The 20,699-nt window shown below is 44.8% G+C and overlaps 1 protein-coding gene across 6 annotated transcripts in view; it reads left to right on the top strand.

Annotated features, from left to right (window-relative positions):
- The window catches only part of parp4 (poly (ADP-ribose) polymerase family, member 4), a 245,720-nt gene that overhangs the window by 164,818 nt on the left and 60,203 nt on the right, over positions 1 to 20,699 (top strand). For all 6 annotated transcript variants that reach the window (XM_068033698.1, XM_068033696.1, XM_068033697.1 and 3 more), the window contains 4 exons: positions 6,015 to 6,114; positions 7,915 to 8,085; positions 16,083 to 16,163; positions 19,452 to 19,532. In XM_068033698.1, the coding sequence (XP_067889799.1) occupies positions 6,015 to 6,114; positions 7,915 to 8,085; positions 16,083 to 16,163; positions 19,452 to 19,532 (433 nt within the window). The remainder of the gene's footprint in view (positions 1 to 6,014; positions 6,115 to 7,914; positions 8,086 to 16,082; positions 16,164 to 19,451; positions 19,533 to 20,699) is intronic.

Genomic DNA, 20,699 nt, shown 5'->3' with positions numbered 1-20,699 from the left:
ATTATATTCGCTGGAGTTCAGTAGAGTGAGGTGGGGATCTCATAGAAACCCTATAAAATTCTAACAGGACTTGACAGGGTAGATGCAGGAAGGATGTTCCCGATGGTGGGGGAGTCCAGAACCAGGGGTCATAGTCTAAGGATACGGGGTAAACCTTTCAGGACTGAGTTGAGGAGAAATGTCTTCACCTGGAGAGTGGTGAGCCTTTGGAATTCGCTACCACAGAAGGCAGTTGAGGCCAAAACATTGTATGTTTTCAAGACGGAATTAGATGTACCTCTTGGGTCTAAAGGGATCAAAGGGTATGGGGCAAAAGCTGGAACAGGCTACTGAGTTGGATGATCAGCCATGATCTTAATGAATGGCGGAGCAGGTTTGAAGGGCCGAATGGCCTACTCCTATTTTCTATGTTTCTATTACTTGGCCTGTAACCTTGTATGCTATGGCGTTTCAAATGCTCATCTAAATACTACTTAAATGTTGTGAGGGTTCCTGCCTCTATCTTTGCCCCCACTCTTTGATCCCTTGCCCCCACTATTCAATTTAGAACCCTCACTACTTCCCTACTTATGCGGTTCGTTAGAACACCGGCTCCAGCATGGTTCAGGTGTGGACCATCCCAACGGTACAGCCACCACTCTCCCCAGTACTGGTGCCAGTGCCCCACAAACCGGAACCCACTTCTACCACACCAGTCTTTGAGCCATGCAGTAATTTCTCTAATCTTATTTGCTCTATGCCAATTTGCATGTGGCTCAGGTAATAATCCAGAGATTATTGAGGTACTGCTTAATTTGGCGTGTAGTTCCTCATACAGACTATGCAGAACCTCTTTCCTTGTCCTGCCTGTCATTGGTACCTTCATGGACCACGACGACTGGATCCTCCCCCTCCCACTGTAAGTTCCTCTCCAGCCCTGAGCAGATGTCCCGAACCCTGGCACCGGGCAGGCAACACAACCATCTGGACTCTGGCTCTTCGCTGCAGAGAACAGTATCAGTCCCCCTAACTATACTGTCCCCTACAGCCGCTACATTCCTTTTTTCTCTCTCCACTTGAATGGCTTCCTGTACCATGGTGCCATGGTCTGGTTGCTCATCCACCCTGCAGCTCCCACTCTCATCCAAACAAGCTGAAAGTACCTCAAACCTGTTGGACAATCGCAAAGGCTGAGGTTCCTGCACTCCTGCCCTCTGGGGCACATGGCACTCCTGCTTCAGCTGCAGCCACACCCTCCTGTCCCTGACCACTGACCAAATCACAAGACCCTATCCTAACGGGAGTGACCGCCTCCTGGTACAAAATGTCCAGGTAAGTTCCCCTCTCCGATGTGTTGCAATGTTTGCAGCTCAGACTCCAGTTCAATGACTCTGAGCCGAAGCTCTTCGAGCTGCAGACGCTTACTGCAGACATGTTTGTCCTGGATCACACTGGCATCCAGGAGCTCCCACATGCTGCAGCCTTGACACATCACCTGTCTTGCCATCCTTAATGTGTTTTAATTAACTACTTAACTATTTTATTCAATTATTTATTTTATTTTCCTTTTTTTATATATTAAGCTTACCACTAGTTCCTTTACTATTTTAAACTTTAGGATTAGAATGGATGTTAAGATAATCAGAGGGTTAGATAGGGTGGATAGTGAGAGTCTTTTTCCTCGGATGGTGATGGCAAACACGAGAGGACATAGCTTTAAGTTGAGGGGTGATAGATATAGGACAGATGTGAGAGGTAGTTTCTTTACTCAGAGAGTAGTAGGGGCGTGGAACGCCCTGCCTGCAACAGTAGTAGACTCGCCAACTTTAAGGCCATTTAAGTGGTCATTGGATAGACATATGGATGAAAATGGAATAGTGTAGGTCAGATGGTTTCACAGGTCGGTGCAACATCGAGGGCCGAAGGGCCTGTACTGCGCTGTAATGTTCTAATGTTCTAATGTTAATCACTTACCAGATTCTCACCAAACCAGTCACCCACCTTCTTGCCTGTGATGTTTGATGCTGTGTTTGATTTAAATTAAATTAAAAGCTTACCTGTATACTCACCCCAGCAGCTCTCTGTTTCCCTGCTGTCACTGTATCGTCACTGTGATGTCATTTTTTGATTTTTTTTTTTTCCCTGCTCCACTCCTGCTGCTCCCGCTGCTTCTCTCTCTTGCTCTGTCTCCAACTCTGGGCTTTTGGCGCGTTTTTTAAAACTCCACTCCCACCATTCAGCTAGTTTCTTATCTATACTGAATATTTACCCTGAATCTACGCAGCTGTAATCTTAACTAATAGCCTTTTTTGTGAAATTGCCAACATTTTATTTACTTTATTTTTGGAATGTGGGCATTGCTGGAATGCCAGTATTTATCATCTATCCCTAATTGCCCTCAGAAGGTGGTGATGAACTGCTGTAGTCTGTGTGGTGAAGGTATTCCCATGATGCTGTTAGTGAGGGAGTTTGGGATTTTATTCCTGTGACGATGAAGAAGCAATGAGATAGTTCCACGTCAGGATGGTGTGTGACTTAGAGGGGAAATTGGAGGTGGTGGTGGTCCAATGCTCCTGCTGTCCTCCTCCTAGGTGGTATAGGTCACATGTTTGGGAGGTGCTGTCGTTAAAGCCTTGGTGAGTTCCTGGAATGCATCTTGTATAAAGTACATACTGCAATCATGGTGCATCGGTAATGGAGGGATGAATGTGGTGCCAATCAAGTAGGCTGTTTTGACCTGGATGGTGTCGAGCTCCTCGAGTGTTGTTGGAGCTGCACCCATCCAGGCAAGTGTTCCATCACACTGCTGAATTGTGCCGTGTAGATGATTGAAAGGTTCAGGCATATTATGAGGTGAGTCATTTGCCACACAATACCCAGTTTATGACCTCCGCTTGTGGCCACCTTATTTATGTAGCTGTTCCAGTTAACCTTCTGATCAGTGGTGACCCCCAGAATGGTGGGGGATTCAGCAACGGTAATGCCATTGAACATTAAGGGAGGGTGGTTAGACTTTCTATTATTGGGGATGGTCATGTCCTGGCACCTGTATGACAGAAATATTACTTGCCATTTAACAGCCCAAACCTGAATGTTGTCAAGGTTTTGCTGCATGTGGGCATGGACTAATTCATGATCTGAGGATTTTAGAATGGAACTGAACACTGCACAATCATCAATAAACATCCCTCTTTCTGACCTTATGATGGAGGGAAGGTCATTGATAAAGCAGCTGAAGATGGCTGGGCCTAGGACCCTGCTCTGAGGAACTCATGCAGCAATGTCCTGGGGCTGAGATGTTTGGCCTCCAACGACTATAACCACCTTCGTATATGCTAGGCATGACTCCCGCCAATGCAGAGTTTTCCCCCTGATTACCACTGACTTCAATTTTATTAGGGCTCCTTGATGCCACATTCGGTCAAATGCTGCCTTGATGTTAATGCCTTCTGGAAGTCTGGGTACAATGCATTGTAGGGATGCAATTCCTCCAAAGAAGTTGAGGTTTGGCAGAATTTTCCTCTCTGGAATCTATTAATTAAGTTATTATTGGACAGAAATCTTCAAGTTCGTGTATAAGCCATTCCATTACTTTTTATTGGATTTCAGTAAGACTAATGAGTCTGTAGTTGCCTGAATCTGAAATGTCACCCCTTTTGAATATTGGCACCATGTTGGTCTGTTTCCAGTCTCTTGGTACCACTCTAGTGTTCATGAACTCCCTCGTAATGATTACTAATGCCTCACAAATCTGCTTCCAAGTCTCCCTACGACCTCTGGGAGAAATAACATTTATTCCTGGGAATTTATTGTTTTACCCAAAAGTTCTCCTTGTATAGAGCTTCCATTTCAGTTGTAAAGTCACTGGCTGGAAATTGGGCTCCATAGCGCCACTGGTGTTAGGACCCCATATTGGGAAGGGCGTTCGTGCCGGTTTGTGTTTATACCCAAAGCATCAGGACAGGTCTGATAGTGACGTTAATAAGCTGTTGCGGCTGATTTGGTGCAAGGGTTTCTAACATCGACTGCGCAGATCCAGTTAACACTTGTGTTAATCACTCACAGCTGAACATGCATTCAGCTGCATGAGGGCCTCTACTCGCACTATTTAATGGGCCAGCCATCCAACTTGCACGTGAGGTACTATTGACTTATTTTAGCTGTGGATGTATTGTGCCTTGTTTTTGCAAGTCTGTTGGTGAGTTGGTGTTTCCATTCAGGGAGAGCAGAGATTTTGGTCACCTGTACACACCAAGTCACCAAGTCTGCAACAGATATGGGTCTGTAATTGCAGTGCCTCTGGGTCTGCAATGTGACCGAGTAATGGAGCCCAAGCAGCACAGAGGGGAAGCTCTGCGAAGTGGGAGGAGGAGGAGGCCTCTCCATAGAAGGCCCACCATGTGTTTTCAGCGAAGACTTCTCCTACCTCCACCTAAACTAGTGCATGGACTCGATGGGCTGAATGGCCTCCTGCTGTTCCACAAATGCCTCTGACTGTATGACAATTCCTCAGGCAATTCAGATTCAACAAGGAGGTGGTCACAGAACTATGCCACCTCCTTCAAGAGGATCTACAGCCTCACACAGTTCAGTGCTGCCAGTGGCCATAAAGTCACAGTCGCATTAAACTTCTCTGCGATCGGATCATTCCATGCAGGAGTGGGCAACATATTGAACATCTCCCAGTAGGCTGTGCATTGCTGGATACGGGAGGTTAAAGAGGCCCTATATTTGAAGAGAGGCGATTACAGTGTGTTCTCTCTCTAAGCAGAGAGGAGCAGGATTAGAGGGCATGTGGCTTAGCCAGTGGTGCAGGGAGCCTTTGATTGCATGCACATGACTCTGTGGGGGCCCCCATGGTAACTCAGATGTACAAGAACCAAAAGGACTATTATTCCATCAATGTGCAGTTGGTGTGCAATCCTGCACACAATATCGGTGAATGCCTCCTATCCCAGTAGCAGCCACGATGCCTTCAGGCTGAGGCAGTCTGTCATTCCCGCTGTCTTTGGGAATCCAAGAAGAACCAGAGGATGGCTGCAAGAAGACAAGGTATACCCCCTCTACACCTGCCTGATGACTTCCCTCTGCCTCCTAGCCACATGAGGTGTTTTATGAAAGCCATGCAGCCACCAGAAATATTGTAGAGCAGACCATCGACCTGCTGCAGCAATACTTCCGCTGTCTGGACTGCTCAGGGAGAACCCTCCAATATATCCCTGACTATGTCTCCAAGTTAAAGATGATCTGCTGCATCCTCCACAATATTACCATCATTAGGGCACAGCCATTGTCACCAGGCATCCTGAGGCCACCACAGGAGGAAGAGGAGGAGGCAGGGAGCTTGCTGTCCAGACTCCTTGACTCTGGACGGGCTGTCCAAGAACACCTGCTCAGATTCCACTTCCCTTCAGGAAACAGCCATTCACCATCGCGACTGTACCATTCCCTAGCTTACCATTCATATGAGACTCCCCATCACTGTGTCCCCTGGGCAAGATCCTGCAGTAAAAGCCATCACCAATGACCTTTCTAGAATATCTTTACCCCAAAACACATCATTTATACAAAAAAAACTTCACCCTTGTACATTTCCTTAGTGCCAGTCTTACGGGTGCATTTATCTGTCCCAGTGCTACCCCAGTGACTGCAGCATGGCTGGTGGAAGGCTGCTGGCTTTCACTGAGGCAAACACCTGGTGCCCTAGCAGGACACTCTCTAGCAGCTCTGGGCCTAAAAAGCCCAGCTTTGGACTGCAGCATCCGGCATGGATAGCAGCAATCTGGGGTGGCTGGCTGACGGGCAACAGCAAGAGCACTGAACTAGTGGCAGTATGAGAGCACAAATGCTGTCATTCTGAGAGAGGTCAGCAGGTTCATGCTTGATGGTTCTAGATTTCTCTGTTTAATCATAGTTAGTGTCTTCAGGTTTCTCCATGTGATAATTGCTAGCAATGGGCTGAAATACATGGCACACATAGCATACAATGCAGCATCGTGATTAATGGAACACTTAATTACTGTATTTTCAATTAGATCAACAGCAAATCGCCATACACTTAGACTCTTGGCACAATATGGGGGTGGAGCATATGAAACTTTTGATAAGAATACCAGATTCAGCTGGAAAGCAAAGGTAGGTCTTTTTTGCTTTCAGGAACATCTATAATATATTTTCAATTTTGTTTTAATAGTTTTATTATGAGTGTTGAAAAGATGACCTTGTGCTCATCAAGATGATGAATTAAAATGATGGATGAAAAGCTTAAAGACTTCTTAAAACCTATTGGCGCCCTGAGTGGTATATTTGTTATTGAACCATAGAGACCAGGTTAAATTATTGGGGTGCTTATAATATTCTACTTCAATATCCATATGTAAAGGAAGGAAAAAGATCAGTCGGTGTTCATGCTCAATGATTTCTGCTGCGATGTGTACATAATGGATGTTGGCAAGGACAGAATCAGGCCTGGGTGTGATAATTGCATCCAACTCCAATAGAATAGTCTGCCAGCACTCATTGTTAGATTCACGTGTGAAGACTGGCCATGTCGTGCCGTTGAAAGTATGGCATATGGTGATTAGGTTTTTCCAGGAAAACATCCAAGATTATGCTTATCTTAATGAGGCAGTTAGGCTGGTTGTACCAGCTATCTTTGAGAATTAGAACCTAAATCTGCACTAGTCACTTACCAAGGTGAGGTATTTTCAGCTTTGTCTGCAGATGGAGGTGCATGGAATCTGACAGATGAGCACAAAGTATTTCTCATATAGGCCTGGCCTGCCTGATATTGCTTTGTTGTTTTTTCCATCCAAACATGTCAGTGAGGGATTCATATTGGGAAACAAATTTAATGGCAGTAACTATGCTGGGGACAGAAAGTTCTTGCCAACAATTGGTACAAAGGCTTGTGAGAATCTATGAGTCAGCAGGGAAAAAAGGAACTACGCTTGCCTTAATTTTACTGTTCCATTTTAATGATCTCTGGGATGTATACTGCCATCAAACAACTCTGCACACCTACCTCACATGGGCATGATTGATATCAAATATTCTGCCTGCCAGAACAGTGGCAAGTGATGTTCAGAACAGATACCATCATTGGTCTCACTCACTACAAAATATGTTAGGGCACAAAGTGAGCAAAATTCTAGTGGAGTAGAAGTACTAGTTCCAGAAGTTTGTTCTTTGCTGCTACAATTTGAAACCAGGATTTTTGTTTTGTACTTGCAGGAGAGGGTAAAATGTAGTCATTTTCTCCAAATGTAAGCTAATAGAACTATGCTCATATGTAATGCTATTGTTGCAGTATAATCTGTGCTTAGTTCATGCACAGTTATTAAAGGGGAGGGAAAGTCTAGGGGGAGAATCTTTTGTTCAAAGTACCTGCCTCTTTTATCACAGAAAATAATACTGATCATAAATTTATGTTATAAATAGCAGGGAACATAACTTTCCACTGATGTTTCCTTCAAAAATTTACTTGCTGTGCGTGGCCAGTTTTTTCAGTGGGGCTCCCTTCAAACTTTTTTGTGGGGCCACGCATTTACTACGGAGCAAGGCCTGTGTAGTATCTTACAGGCTCGCGCAGCTTAGTGGGGAATATGGCTCCCCACCTGTTTGAGACCCACTGTGAAGCTATTGACCTTGGAAAACCATAATGTGTGCAAGGAATTCTCCACTCTAGTATAGTTGAGAGTCTTCATATGTGGAGGAAATTGAAGTTTTTGATGTGAATTAGTTTCCTTTTGTAAAAGGTGAGAGTACCTTGAACAATCTTTGCTCTAGATTTTTCTTCCCCTTATAGTTATTGCTTAAAGAAGGAGAATTGATCACATTTTCAGCTTACTCTAAATTAATGCACACTTTCATTTATCCTGGCTGAATCTTAATTTTAGATAAGGTTTGACCTTATCATGTATCTCTTTGTGATAGGTTCTATCTCAGGTGGATCGAGTGACTCAACCAGGCTGCAATTCAATTTCTGTTAAGTGGGAGCAGTTCAGTCTCAATGCTTCAGGTCCAGTCCAAGCCCCTGCGCAGATTCATTCTGTATTCAGCAATTCAAGATTGCTTATCTACGGTTTTGTCCCGCATTGCACTCAGGTGAGATTGACTTTTTTCTTTAATAGATCATTACATTACTTCTGACCAATCTGTATTAAGATCTCTCTAGCGTTTACACTTAAAGATCCTGTAAATGTGGGCAAATAGTACGAAAATTGTCTGAAAATTACATTAGGGGGAGGCGGTGGCATAGTGGTATTGTCACTCGATGAGTAACCCAGAGACCCAGGGTATTGCTCTGGGGGCGTGTGTTCGAATCCCACCACGGCAGAAGGTGTAATTTGAATTCAATTAATAAATCTGGTATTAAAAGCTAGTCTAATGATGGTCATGAAACCATGTCGATCGTCGTAAAAACCCATCTGGTTCACTAATGTCCTTTAGGAAGGAAATCTGCTGTCCTTACCTTGCCTGGCCCACATGTGACTCCAGACCCACAGCAATGTGGTTGACTCTTAATGCCCTCTGAGATGGCCTAGCAAGCCACTCAGTTGTATCAAACTGTTACAAAGTCATTAAGGAATGAAACCGGACAGACGACCTGGCATCGACCTAGGCACTGGAAACGACATCAACAACCCCAGCCCTGTTGACCCTGCATAGTCCACCTTACTAACATCTGGGGGTTTGTGCCAAAGTTGGGAGAGCTGTCCCACAGACTAGTCAAGCAACAGCCTGACATAGTCATACTCACAGAATCATATCTTGCAGACAATGTCCCAGACACCACCATCACCATCCCCGGGTATGTCCTGTCCCACCGGGAGAACAGACCAAGCAGAGGTGGCGGCACAGTGGTATACAGTCAAGAGGGTGTTTCCCTGGGAGTCCTGAACATCGACACTGGACCCCATGAAGCCTCATGGCATCAGGCCAAACATGGGAAAGGAAACCTCCTGCTGATTACCACCTACGGCCCATCAGCTGATGAATCACTACTCCTCTATGTTGGACACCACTTGGAGGAAGCACTGAGGGTGGCAAGGGTTAGAATGTACTCTTGGTAGGGGACTTCACTGTCCATCGCCAAGAGTGGCACAGTAGCCTTATTACTGACCAAGTTCTAAAGGACATAGCTGCTAGACTGACTCTGCAGCAGGTGGAGGGAAAAACATACTTGACTTTGTCCTCACCAATCTGCCTGATGCAGATGCATCTGTCCATGAAGGTATTGGTAGGAGTGCCCACCGCACAGTCCTTGTGGAGACGAAAGTCCCGTCTTCACATTGAAGTTACCCTCCATTGTGTTGTGTGGCACTACCACCGTGTTAAATGTAATAGACTTCGAACAGATCTAGCAACTCAAAACTGGGCACCCATGAGGTGCTGTGGGCTATCAGCAGCAGCAGAATTTTACTCAACCACAAACTGCAACCTCATGGCCTGGCATATCCCCCACTCTACCATTATCATCAAGCCAGGGGATCAATCCTGGTTCAGTGAAGAGTGCAGGAGGGCATGCCAGGAGTAGCACCAGGCATACCTCAGCCTGGTGAAGCTACAACCCAGGACTACTTGCATGCCAAACAGCGTAAGCAGCCTGCAATAGACAGAGCAAAGTAATCTCACAACCAACGGATCAGATCTAAGCTCTTCAGTCCTGCCGCATCCAGTCATGAATGGTGGTGGACAATTAAACAGCTAACTGGAGGAGGTGGCTCCACAAATATACCCATCTTCAATGATGGGGCAGCCCAGCACATCAGTGCAAAAGATGGGGTTGAAGCATTTGCATCAATCTTCAGCCAGAAGTGCCAAGCATCACAGATGCCAGTCTTCAGCCAATTCGATTCAATCCACGTGATATCAAGAAATGACTAAAGGCACTGAATATTGCAAAGGCTATGGGCCCTGACAACATTCTGGCAATAGGACTGAAGATCTGTGCTCCAGAACTTGCTGTGCCCCTCGCCAAGTTGTTCCAGTACAGCTACAACACTGACATCTACCCGGCAATGTGGAAAATTGCCCAGGTTTGTCCTGTATACAAAAAACGGGACAAACCCAACCCAGCAAATTACCACCCCATCAATCTATTCTCGATCATCAGTGAAGTGATGGAAGGTGTCATCGACAGTGCTATCAAGCAGCACTTGCTTAGCAATAACCTGCTCACTGACACTCAGTTTGGGTTCCGCCATGGCCACTCAGCTCCTGACCCCATTACAGTCTTGGCCTAAACATGGACAAAAGAGCTGAACTCCAGAGGTGAAGTGAGAGTGACAGCCCTTGACATCAAGGCAGCATTTGACCGAGTATGGCATCAAAGAGCCCTAGCAAAACTGAAGTCAATGAGAATCAGGGAAAAGTCTCCGCTGGTTGGAGTCATACTTAGCGCAAAGGAAGATGGTTGTGGTTGTTGGAGGTCAATTTTCTCAGTCCCAGGACATCACTGCAGGAGTTCCTTGAGTAGTGTCCTAGGCCCAACCATCTTCAGCTGCTTCATCAATGACCTTCCTTCAATCATAAGGTCAGAAGTGGGGATGTTCGCTGATGATTGTACAATGTTCAGCACCATTCACGACTCAGATACCGAAGCAGTCCATGTAGAAATGCAGCAAGACCTGGACAATATCCAGGCTTGGGCTGATAAGTGGCAAGAAACATTTGCACCACACAAGTGCCAGGCTATGACCATCTCTAACAAGAGAGAATCTAACCATCTCCCCTTGACATTCAATGGCAATACAATCTCTGACTCCCCCACTATCAACATCCTAGGGGCTACCATTGACCAGAAACTGAACTGGAGTAGCCATATAAATGCTGTGGCTACAAGAGCATGTCCGAGGCTAGGAATCCTGCAGTGAGTAGCTCACCACCTGATTCCCAAAGCCTGTCCACCATCTACAAGGCACAAGTCTTACCAGACGTCAGGGGCAGCGGCGGAACTGGGGCTGGAGTGGAGCTGTTAATTAAGAGAGCATGGTTCGAGGCCCTTCACTTAGAAGTCCAGGGCAGTGGCCGACCTGGAAGGAACTGGGACTGGAGTGGAGCTATTAAATGAAAGAGTGGGGCTTGAGGCCTTTCACTTACCTGAAGTCCGGGGCAGCGGCAGGCTCTCTGATTGTGTCAGCGTGCGCTCTGTTAAAGCCCTCTGTTAAAAAAAAACTAATAGGGACATCACTGAAATTCTGTGGGCTGATTGGTCGGTGGGCAGCAGCTGTTATTGCCTGTGGATAGCTGGGATAGACCAGAGTAAAAGAAAAGTTCCTTTTAAAATAAAGCCCTAGGATAGCTACACCTGTAATTTATTAGTGATTACTAGCTGTACTAGTGATGTTTGCACAGAGTGAGGCTGTAAGTTGAGTGTGGTTATTTTCGCTGGCTGGGGGCAGCGGGGGCATTGGAAGGTGCTCTTTGGTCTCTTTTTTTGCCTTCTCAGCCTCAGAGGTACAGGGGATAAAGCTGATTGTAAATATCTGGTAAGTTATTACACTAGCAAAATTTCATTGTAAAATTAAGTAATGGCAGGGCCGCTCGGCCAGGTGGGATGTGCCTCCTGTGCAGTGTGGGAAGTTGTGGATGTGCCATGTGACCTTGGCAATCATGTCTGCAGAAAGTATCTCCAGCTGCAGAAGCTTGAGCTTCGGAGCTCTAAGGGTGGCTGGAGTCACTGGCGCATCCGCGAGATGGAGGACTAAGTGGATGGCACATTTCAGGAAGTGATCAACCCGGTGCCGAGACAAGCACAGTCTGGGGGGGACTGGGTGCCTGCCGGACAGACAAAGCAGTCAGGGCAGGTAGTGCCAGAGTTTCCAGAGGATATCCCATTTTCTAACCGGTATTCGGTTCTGAGTACCGATGGGAAAGAGGGCTCCTCTGGAGAGTGCACAGAGAGTCATGACCGGAACGTGGGTGACTCAGCTATGCTGGGATGGAGAAAAAGGGATAAGGGAGCAGTAGCGGTGGGGGATTCTATGGTTGGAGGAACAGATAGGCGTTTTTGTGGTCTCAGACGTGATTCCAGGATGGTATGTTGCTTCCCTGGTACAAGGGTCATGGAGATCACCAAGCGGCTACAGAGTATTCTGGAGGGCGAGGGTGCACAGCCGGAGGTCGTGGTCCACATTGGTACTAATTACAGAGGTAGAAAGAGGGATGAGGTCCTGCAACAAGAATTTAGGGGACAAGGTAGCAGATTAAGAAGCAGGACCTCAAAGGGTGTAATCTCCTGGATTACTCACGGTGCCAAGTGCCAATGAGTATAGCAATAGGAGGATAGAGCAGCTGAATGCGTGGCTGAAGAGATGGTGCGGGAGGGAGGGCTTTAGTTTACTGGATCACTGGGTCTGTTTCTGGTGAAGTTGGGACCTGTACAAGTTGGACGGGTTGCAGCTGAACCGGAACGGGACCAACATCCTTGCTGGGAGGTTTGCTAGTGCTGTTCGGTGGGGGTTTCTAAACTAATTTGGCAGGGGGATGCGATACAGAGTGGAGGTACAGTAGGGGGTGATGCACAGTCAAATATAGAAGAGAAACTGAGTCAGTCTGGAGGGCAGAGCAAATATAGACCTGTTAAGGCACAAGCGAATAATGCAAGGCTGGATTGTATCTGTTTTAACGCAAGGAGTCTTACTAGTAAGGCAGATGAATTGGGGGCGTTGATTAACATATGGGAGTATGATATGATTGCTATCACAGAGACATGGTTGAGGGAAGGGCCTGTCAATATTCCAGGTGGTAGAATTTTCAGACATGATAGGGGAGGGTGTAAAAGAGGAGGTGGCATTGCACTGTTGATCAAGAAGTCAATTACTGCAGTAAGGAGGGATGATATCTTAGAAGGTTCCTCAAATGAGGCCATATGGGTAGAACTTAAAAACAAAAAGGGGGCAATCACTTTGTTGGGAGTGTACTACAGGCCTCCAAACAGTCAGGGAGAGATAGAGGAGCAGATATGTAGGCAAATCTCAGAGAGGTGTAAAAATAATAGGGTAATAATAGGGAATTTCAAATTCCCAATATCAACTGGGATAGTCTTAGTGCAAAGGCTTAAAGGGAGCTGAATTCTTCAACTGCATTCAGAAGAGCTTTTTGAGCCAGCACATAGAAAGTCCCACAGGAGATGGGGCAGTACTGGACCTAATCCTAGGGAATGAAGCCGGACAAGTGGGAGAAGTGTCAGTGGGGGAGCATTTCGGGGATAGTGACCATAACTCTGAAGATTTAAGGTAGTTATGGAAAAGGACAAAGAGGGACTGGAAATAAAAGTACTGAATTGAGGGAAAGCCAATTTCAATATGATACAACAGAATCTGGCCAAGGTGGACTGGGAACAGCTTCTTGTAGGAAAGTCTACGTCAGACCAGTGGGAATTATTCAAAAAGGAAACATTGAGAGTTCAGGTCCAACATGTTCCCGTAAAAGTGAAGAGTAGGACCAACAAGTCCAGGGAACCCTGGATGCCAAGGGATAAAGAGGATTGGATAAGGGAAAAAAAAGGAGGCTTATGGCAGATTCAGAGCACTGAAAACAGCAGAGGCCCTAGAGCAGTATATAGAGTGTCAGGGGGCACTTAAAAAAAGTAATTAGGAGAGCGAAGCGGGGGCATGAAAAAACACTGGCAAGGCATTTTGTAAATATATTAAGGCAAGAGGATAACCAGGAAAAGAGTAGGGCCCATTAAGGACCAAAGTGGCAATCTGTGTGTGGAACCCAGAGGACATGGTTAGGTTTTAAATTATTACTTTTCATCGGTGTTCATTATGGAGAAGGACGATGTAGGTGTCGAGATCAAGGAGGGGGATTGTGATATACTTGAACAAATTAGCATTGAAAGCGAGGAAGTATTAGCTGTTTTAGCAGGCTTAAAGGTGCATAAATCCCCAGGCCCAGATGAGATGTATCCCAGGCTGTTACGTGAAGCAAGGGAGGAGATAGCAGGGGCTCTGACACAAATTTTCAAATTCTCTCTGGCCACAGGAGAGATACCAGAGGACTGGAGGACATTGAATGTGCTACCATTATTCAAGAAGGGTAGCGGGGATAAACCAGGTAATTATAGGTCAGTGAGTCTAACATTAGTTGTAGGGAAACTATTGGAAAAAGTTCTGAGAGACAGGATTAATCTCCACTGAAGAGGCAGGGATTAATCAGGGATAGTCAGTATGGCTTTGTCAGGGGAGATTGTGTCTGACGAACATGATTGAATTTTTCGAGGAGGTGACTAGATGTGTAGATGAGGGTAAAGCAGTTGATGTAGTCTACATGAACTTCAGTAAGGCTTTTGATAAGGTCCCGCATGGGAGATTGGTGAAGAAGGTAAGAGCCCATGGGAGCCAGGGCAATTGGGCAAATTGGATCCAAAATCAGAGTAGTGCAGGGAGACGGAGGGGTGATGGTTGAGGGTTGTTTTTGCGAGTGGAAGCCTCTGACCAGTGGTGTACCGCAGGTATCGGGTGCTGGGACCCTTACTGTTTGTAGTATACAATAATGATTTAGATGTGAAAATAGGAGGTATGATCAGTAAGTTTGCAGATGACACGAAAATTGGTGGTGTTGTGAATTGTGAGAAGGAAAGCCTTAGGTTACAGGGTGATATTGTTGGGCTGGTAAGATGGGCGGCGCAGCGGCAGATGGAGTTTAATCCTGAGAAGTGTGAGGTGATGCATTTTGGGAGGAATAACAAGGCAAAGGAATATACAATGGATGTAGGACCCTAGGAAGTACAGAGGGTCAGAGGGACCTTGGTGTACTTGTCCATAGATCACTGAAGGCAGCAGCACAGGTGGATAAGGCGGTTAGGAAGGCATATGGGATACTCACCTTTATTAACTGAGGCATAGAATATAAGAGCAGGGAGGTTATGATGGAGCTGTATAAAACACTAGTTAGGCCACAGCTGGAGTACTGTATACAGTTCTGGTCACCACATTATAGGAGAAATGTGATTGCACTGGAGTGGGTGCAGAGGAGATTCACCAGGATGTTGCCTGGGTTGGAGCATTTCAGCTTTGAAGAGAGACTGGATAGGCTGGGGTTGTTTTCCTTGGAGCAAAGAAGGCTGAGAGGGGACATGATTGAGGTATACAAAATTATGAGGGGCATTGATAAAAATAGAAAGAAACTTTTTCCCTTAGTGGAGGTATCAATAACCAGGGGGTATAGATTTAAAGTAAGGGGTAGGAGGTTTAGAGGGGATTTGAGGAAAAATGTTTTCACCCAGAGGGTGTTTGGAATCTGGAACACACTGCCTGAAGAGGTGGTAGAAGCAGGAACCCTCACAACATTTAAGAAGTATTTAGATGAGCACTTGAAATGCCATAGCATACAAGGCTACGGGCAAAGTGCGGGAAAATGGGATTAGATTAGATTGGGTGCTTGATGGTCGTCATGGACACGATGGGCTGAAGGGCCTGTCTCTGTGCTGGATGACTCTGAATCTCTAAGTCAGGAGTGTGATGGAATACTCTCCACTTGCATGGATCGGTGCACCTCCAACAACACTCAAGAAGCTCGACACCATCCGGCCTAAGCAGCCCGCTTGATTGGCACCCCATCGACAAACTTTCACTCCCTCCACCTCCGACACATTTACAAGATGCACTGCAGCAACACACCAAAGCTCCTTGGACAACACCTTCCAAACCCACGACCTCTACCACCTAGAAGGACAAGGGCAGCAGATGCATGGGTACGCCAACACCTGCAAGTTCCCTCCAAGTCGCACACCATCTTAACTTGGAAGTATATCACCATTCCTTCACTGTCGTTGGGTCAAAATCCTGGAACACCCTTCCTAACAGCACTGTGGGAGTACCCACCCCACATGGACTACAGCGGTTCAAGAAGGTGGCTCATCACCACCTTCTCATGGGCAATTTAGGATGGACAATAAATGCTGCCCTAGCCAGCGATACCTACATCCCATGAATGAATAAAACAAATGTCCAATTTCAGTCATTATAGTTTTGGGACTCTGCAACCTTGGATTGAGAATGAATATATAGAAGAAAGTTATTGGTAAAAGCTTAGTAATTTGTAAGGTTTAAGATAACGCACATGTGCTTTAATCACTTTTTTGTGTACATCAGGCTACACTATCTGCTGTGATCAATAACCAAGAAGTTAGCACCATGGTTTCCACCACGGAACTGCAGAAGACGAAGGGAAAGGTAGTCAACTCTGCTCTATTAAAACAAATTTGAATGAACTTAAATGCCAGAATTGTTAGGAAAAATATGAATAAGATTAAACTGCTCTTGTGTGTTATACAGGATAATAGATGGGTGGTAGTGAGATACAAGACTTTCATTTCAGTATTGTGTTTTAACATGTTAATGAATATCATCAAAATTGGGACATTGATATTCAGCCTTAAATTTACATCCAACTGTTATTCTAATGTATTGATGATTATTGGGCAGAGGGCATATACAGGCTGCCAATATGTTAGGGTGATGGTGGAGGACAAGAAATTATTTCTGTGACATGTTAACACAGGAAATTGGAGCATCAGTGTAAGTGGGACTGAGTTTCTATCCTCAGCGGTGCTGGTGTAAGAGTTTACTAGCACACAGGGATCTGTTCATAGACAGAAGGGAAAATTGAAGAGAGCATTATCATTATGTCAGCCTTGTGCACCTCTTGGTGGCTGGAACAGATTGGTACTGGATGGAGGCCTAGGAGCAAGACACCTGGAGCTGGATTTTGTGGCACCAGCAAGGCTTCCGGCACTGGGCCAAAAAGGCGAGGGGAACCTCAGTGCAACCTTGCCTTGTTCCAGCACTTATGTGGCGGTGCCAGGATCCCTGTTCCCTTTAAAGATTGGGATCCTGCCTCCAAGAGCTGCCATTTCAATCACCAATTTGACCCTGACGTGGGCTTCAAACCACATATATCCTATCCATGAACAGGTTATCTATCTCCATTCTATAACATCACATTCTTCCATCTGTACTACAACCCACTGCTGCTGAAACTCTGGACAGTGCTTTCATCATCTCCAGGCATTAATCTCTGCTGGTTTCCAAAACGCTATGCTACACAAACTGCAGCCTGTCCGAAACTCTATTGCCTGCATCCTATTCCATATTATGCCATATTCGATATCCTCCTAATATCTACTGACTACTTATCCTTCAACACATTGATTTCAATATTGCCTATTAATTTACAAATCCTTCATGGGTGTATCCCACCCTATCTCTGCAACCGATCCAGATATATATCCAGGTGGGAATTCTTCACTGTTCTGACTCTCATTTACTTAAATGTTCTTCCTCCCATGTACTTAAATGTTCTTCCTCCCTCTGCTCCACAATCGTACAAGAATCCTTAGCTGTTACTGCCAAGCGCTCTGGATTTCTCTTCTGAACCCATCTGTTTTGCTCAATCTCACCCCACTGTCAACTACATCCTTCGAGCTCGTTCTTTTCAAACGTAATTTCTGGTCATCCTGCTGAACTCCTGCTCTTTGTGAAGTGCCTTAAAACATTTTTCTGTGTTAAAGATGCTACATAAGTGCAACTTTGTTGATTTCCTCTACTTGGTAAATCTTAGAAGATACACTTAGAATCTTGTGCCACAGAGGAGTATTTAGTGCATTGTAAGTTGGTTTATTTCTGGTGTAGACAATATAGGTTTTGCAGTTCTTAAGGGGTTTTCCCAGTCTCCCTCTGTATATCCAATGGGAGATTAGTAGCTCCTCTCGAGACATAATGGAACCAGCCATTTTCAGCTGTTTACACAGTCTGGGGTTCCATTGGTCGCCCACCAAAGTTATGGTGGAAGAAGTAAAGCAGAATTTCAGAACTCATTGGGCTGGATTTTCAAAGCACTTCTGGGGGAGAGCACATCTGGAGTTATGATCCTGGAAGGTGTCTCTGGATCCCAACACCTCTGGAACTTGATGCAATTTTCAAAGCGAGGGCAGTGGGTGGGAAGCTGGGAACTTGTTCACCTCCCATTAACTGCCTGTTAAGTTCCTTGAGGAGCTTGTTAACATATTGGGGAGGGCCAGAAGGGAATTTTCAGAGGAGACCGGGAGGAGCGAACGGTCCAGTGCATGTAAGCTATTAGCTGTCGAGAGCAATGTGGTTGGACATTGTTTGATGTCGATAATTATTCAAAGAAATTGTAAAGAAGTGTGATTGAAACATAGCACTTCACCTGCCTCCCTGTTCACCATTTGGCCACTTGTTTACACCGTAACACTTATCTGCTGATCTGCACCATTCTGCAAGGCAACAGCAAGCCCTGTCATGGCTGCCAACTTACTTTCAACATTGCAGTCTGGAGCCGCTTCCCGCTGCCATGCCAGTCCCAGTGCAGTTGATTGTACGCCCAATTCACCCCCAGTGCAGTTAGATCATTTACATTTGAAGATAGTGTTGCGTCAGTACGGGGTCGGGCAGCCAAAATTATCCAGGTGCTGGGGTCCCAATCTCACAATGAAAATCCAGCCTATAGTATGTGATTTCATGAAAACTTCATATTTGACGTATCAGTTAGAATTTGTTAATCCACAGGTTGTAAATTTATAATTTTTCTTAAAAATTACATTGGGTTATTTCTAGAACAAATGAATCACTACCCTCGCTAAGAACATCCATTTCAACACAAACTTGTGATTGAAGCTGGTCTCTCATGGTCAGCATGGCTCAGCTAAAACTGAGCAGCTAATTTACCAACTGAACCTTTGAGGGTATTTTAATTTTAATTTCAAATGCCTTTATAATAAATAGATTTTGCAATAGAACATTGGCAGAATTGCTACCTATTAGGACTGCAAAAATGCGCATCACATATTATGTGTTGTTTTGGATATTTGTATAATCTCCCTTTTCTGGTCCTATAGCAGGTAAATTTAACTTCAAAATCAATGGAAAGAAAAATCAAGCATAGTGTATAATGAACAACTAATTTGATGTCGCTCATGATACATCATCGCCTAAAGTTAAAATTATCTCCACAGGCTTTGGGTTATGAAGCAAAGTCTATTTAATCTTTTGTGAACCAAACAAATTGGTGCTACTACAGCCAAAGTACACCACAGAATCACTAAATACTCTAGTCTGGATTTTCCAAACATTATGCCAACAGTAACTCGTTTAAAACATCCTTCAGTCCTGTAATAGTTGGGCTAATTCCATGTTCACCAATACCACAAAGAACCCACTTTCTATCAAATAAATAAAAGCAAAATACTGCGGATGCTGGAAATCTGAAATAAAAACAAGAAATGCTGGAACCACTCAGCAGGTCTGGCAGCATCTGTGGAAAGAGAAGCAGAGTTAACGTTTTGGGTCAGTGACCCTTCATCGGAACTTTCTATCAATGTTTCTTATCTACTCCAATGAACTCTTTCATACTATATTGACATTTCTGCTTAGACAAAAAAATGAAAAGATTCTGTGTAAGTAATCGATATCTCCATGTTCCTAAACACCTTTTATGTGCAGATACTTCACCGCCTGACAGCAAGAGCTCTTATTGGAGATTATGAAAATGGAAGTCTGCACACAGATGAAAGTGAACATGAGGTGTGTACAGTGTTAACTGAACTATTTTACATGAATTGTCCATTGGCAGAGAACAGCGAGCTCTGTGCTGGCAGTCACTTAAATATTAGTTGCATCACTAGATATTTTTTTGAGACTTGAAATGTCAATATATAATAAGATCAGGGAGCAAATAAAGAGGCCACTGGAAAGCTGGCAACTCCTTAATTATTTTCAAGAACCCTGAGGACTCCATGCTGCTATTTGATTCTATTAGAACAAACCCAAGTGTTTTACCAATAAAACCAGAAAACTGTAGTCCCATAATTTCTGTAGTCATCAAGAGCCCATATAATAGCCATTAATGCTCCCCTTTCTGTTTTGCTGTTTTCTGGAAATATAGAGCTGTGCTGTAAAGAGCTGTGACAAAAGTAAAGCTTTTTTGTCTTTGTCAAATTATTGTATTCTTTATTGCTTGCCACATTATATGCTAGACTTTAATTAGGGACTGTGAGGTTGTTCCAGGCTGAATAGTATTAAGTTACAAAAACAGCAAATGCTGGAAATAATCAGCAGGTCAGGCAGCATCTGTGGAGCGAAAAGTAGAGTTAACATTTCAGGTAGATGACCTTTCATCAGAACTGTATTAAGTTACAGCCTAGCTAATATGCCCACCTCAGAACAAAGCAGAGACTTGATATATAAGACGTGATCCTTTGCATTTTACCTGGATGGGATACCCTGTAGGAGATCATTTAAAGTATTTGGCACAGAATCAAGCCATCCATTCAATTCCAAACATCCTATTTGATTTACATTCTGGGGTGTTTGATTACACGGTGAGTTGTTATGATCTGAAATGCGTTGCCTGAAAGAGCGGTGGAAGTCGGTTCACAGGAACTTTGAGGAGAATAGGATATATACTTAAAGGAGAAATTTGCGAAGCTGTGGCAAAATGTTACCACAGCTATGTCCGGTTGAAGATTTCAGTCCAGTCTATGATGGTGCAGGGGCAATGGTTCTACTCAGTCCTTTTGATGGACGGTTCAGTGTCCAAGAGCCTCCAATTTTGAAACATAGCAAATAGGAGCAGGAGTAGGCCATTCGGCCCTTTGGGCCGGCTCCGCCATTCAATAAAGATCATAGCTGATTGTCTAATTCAGTACTCTGTTCCCATTTTCTCCCCATATCTCTTGATCCCTTTGGCAT

The sequence above is a fragment of the Heterodontus francisci genome, chromosome 6 (genome assembly GCF_036365525.1).
Source record: "Heterodontus francisci isolate sHetFra1 chromosome 6, sHetFra1.hap1, whole genome shotgun sequence".
Lineage (NCBI taxonomy): Eukaryota > Metazoa > Chordata > Chondrichthyes > Heterodontiformes > Heterodontidae > Heterodontus > Heterodontus francisci.
The sequence above is the reverse complement of the archived record's forward strand: the minus strand, read 5'-3'. Positions and strand labels throughout refer to the sequence as shown.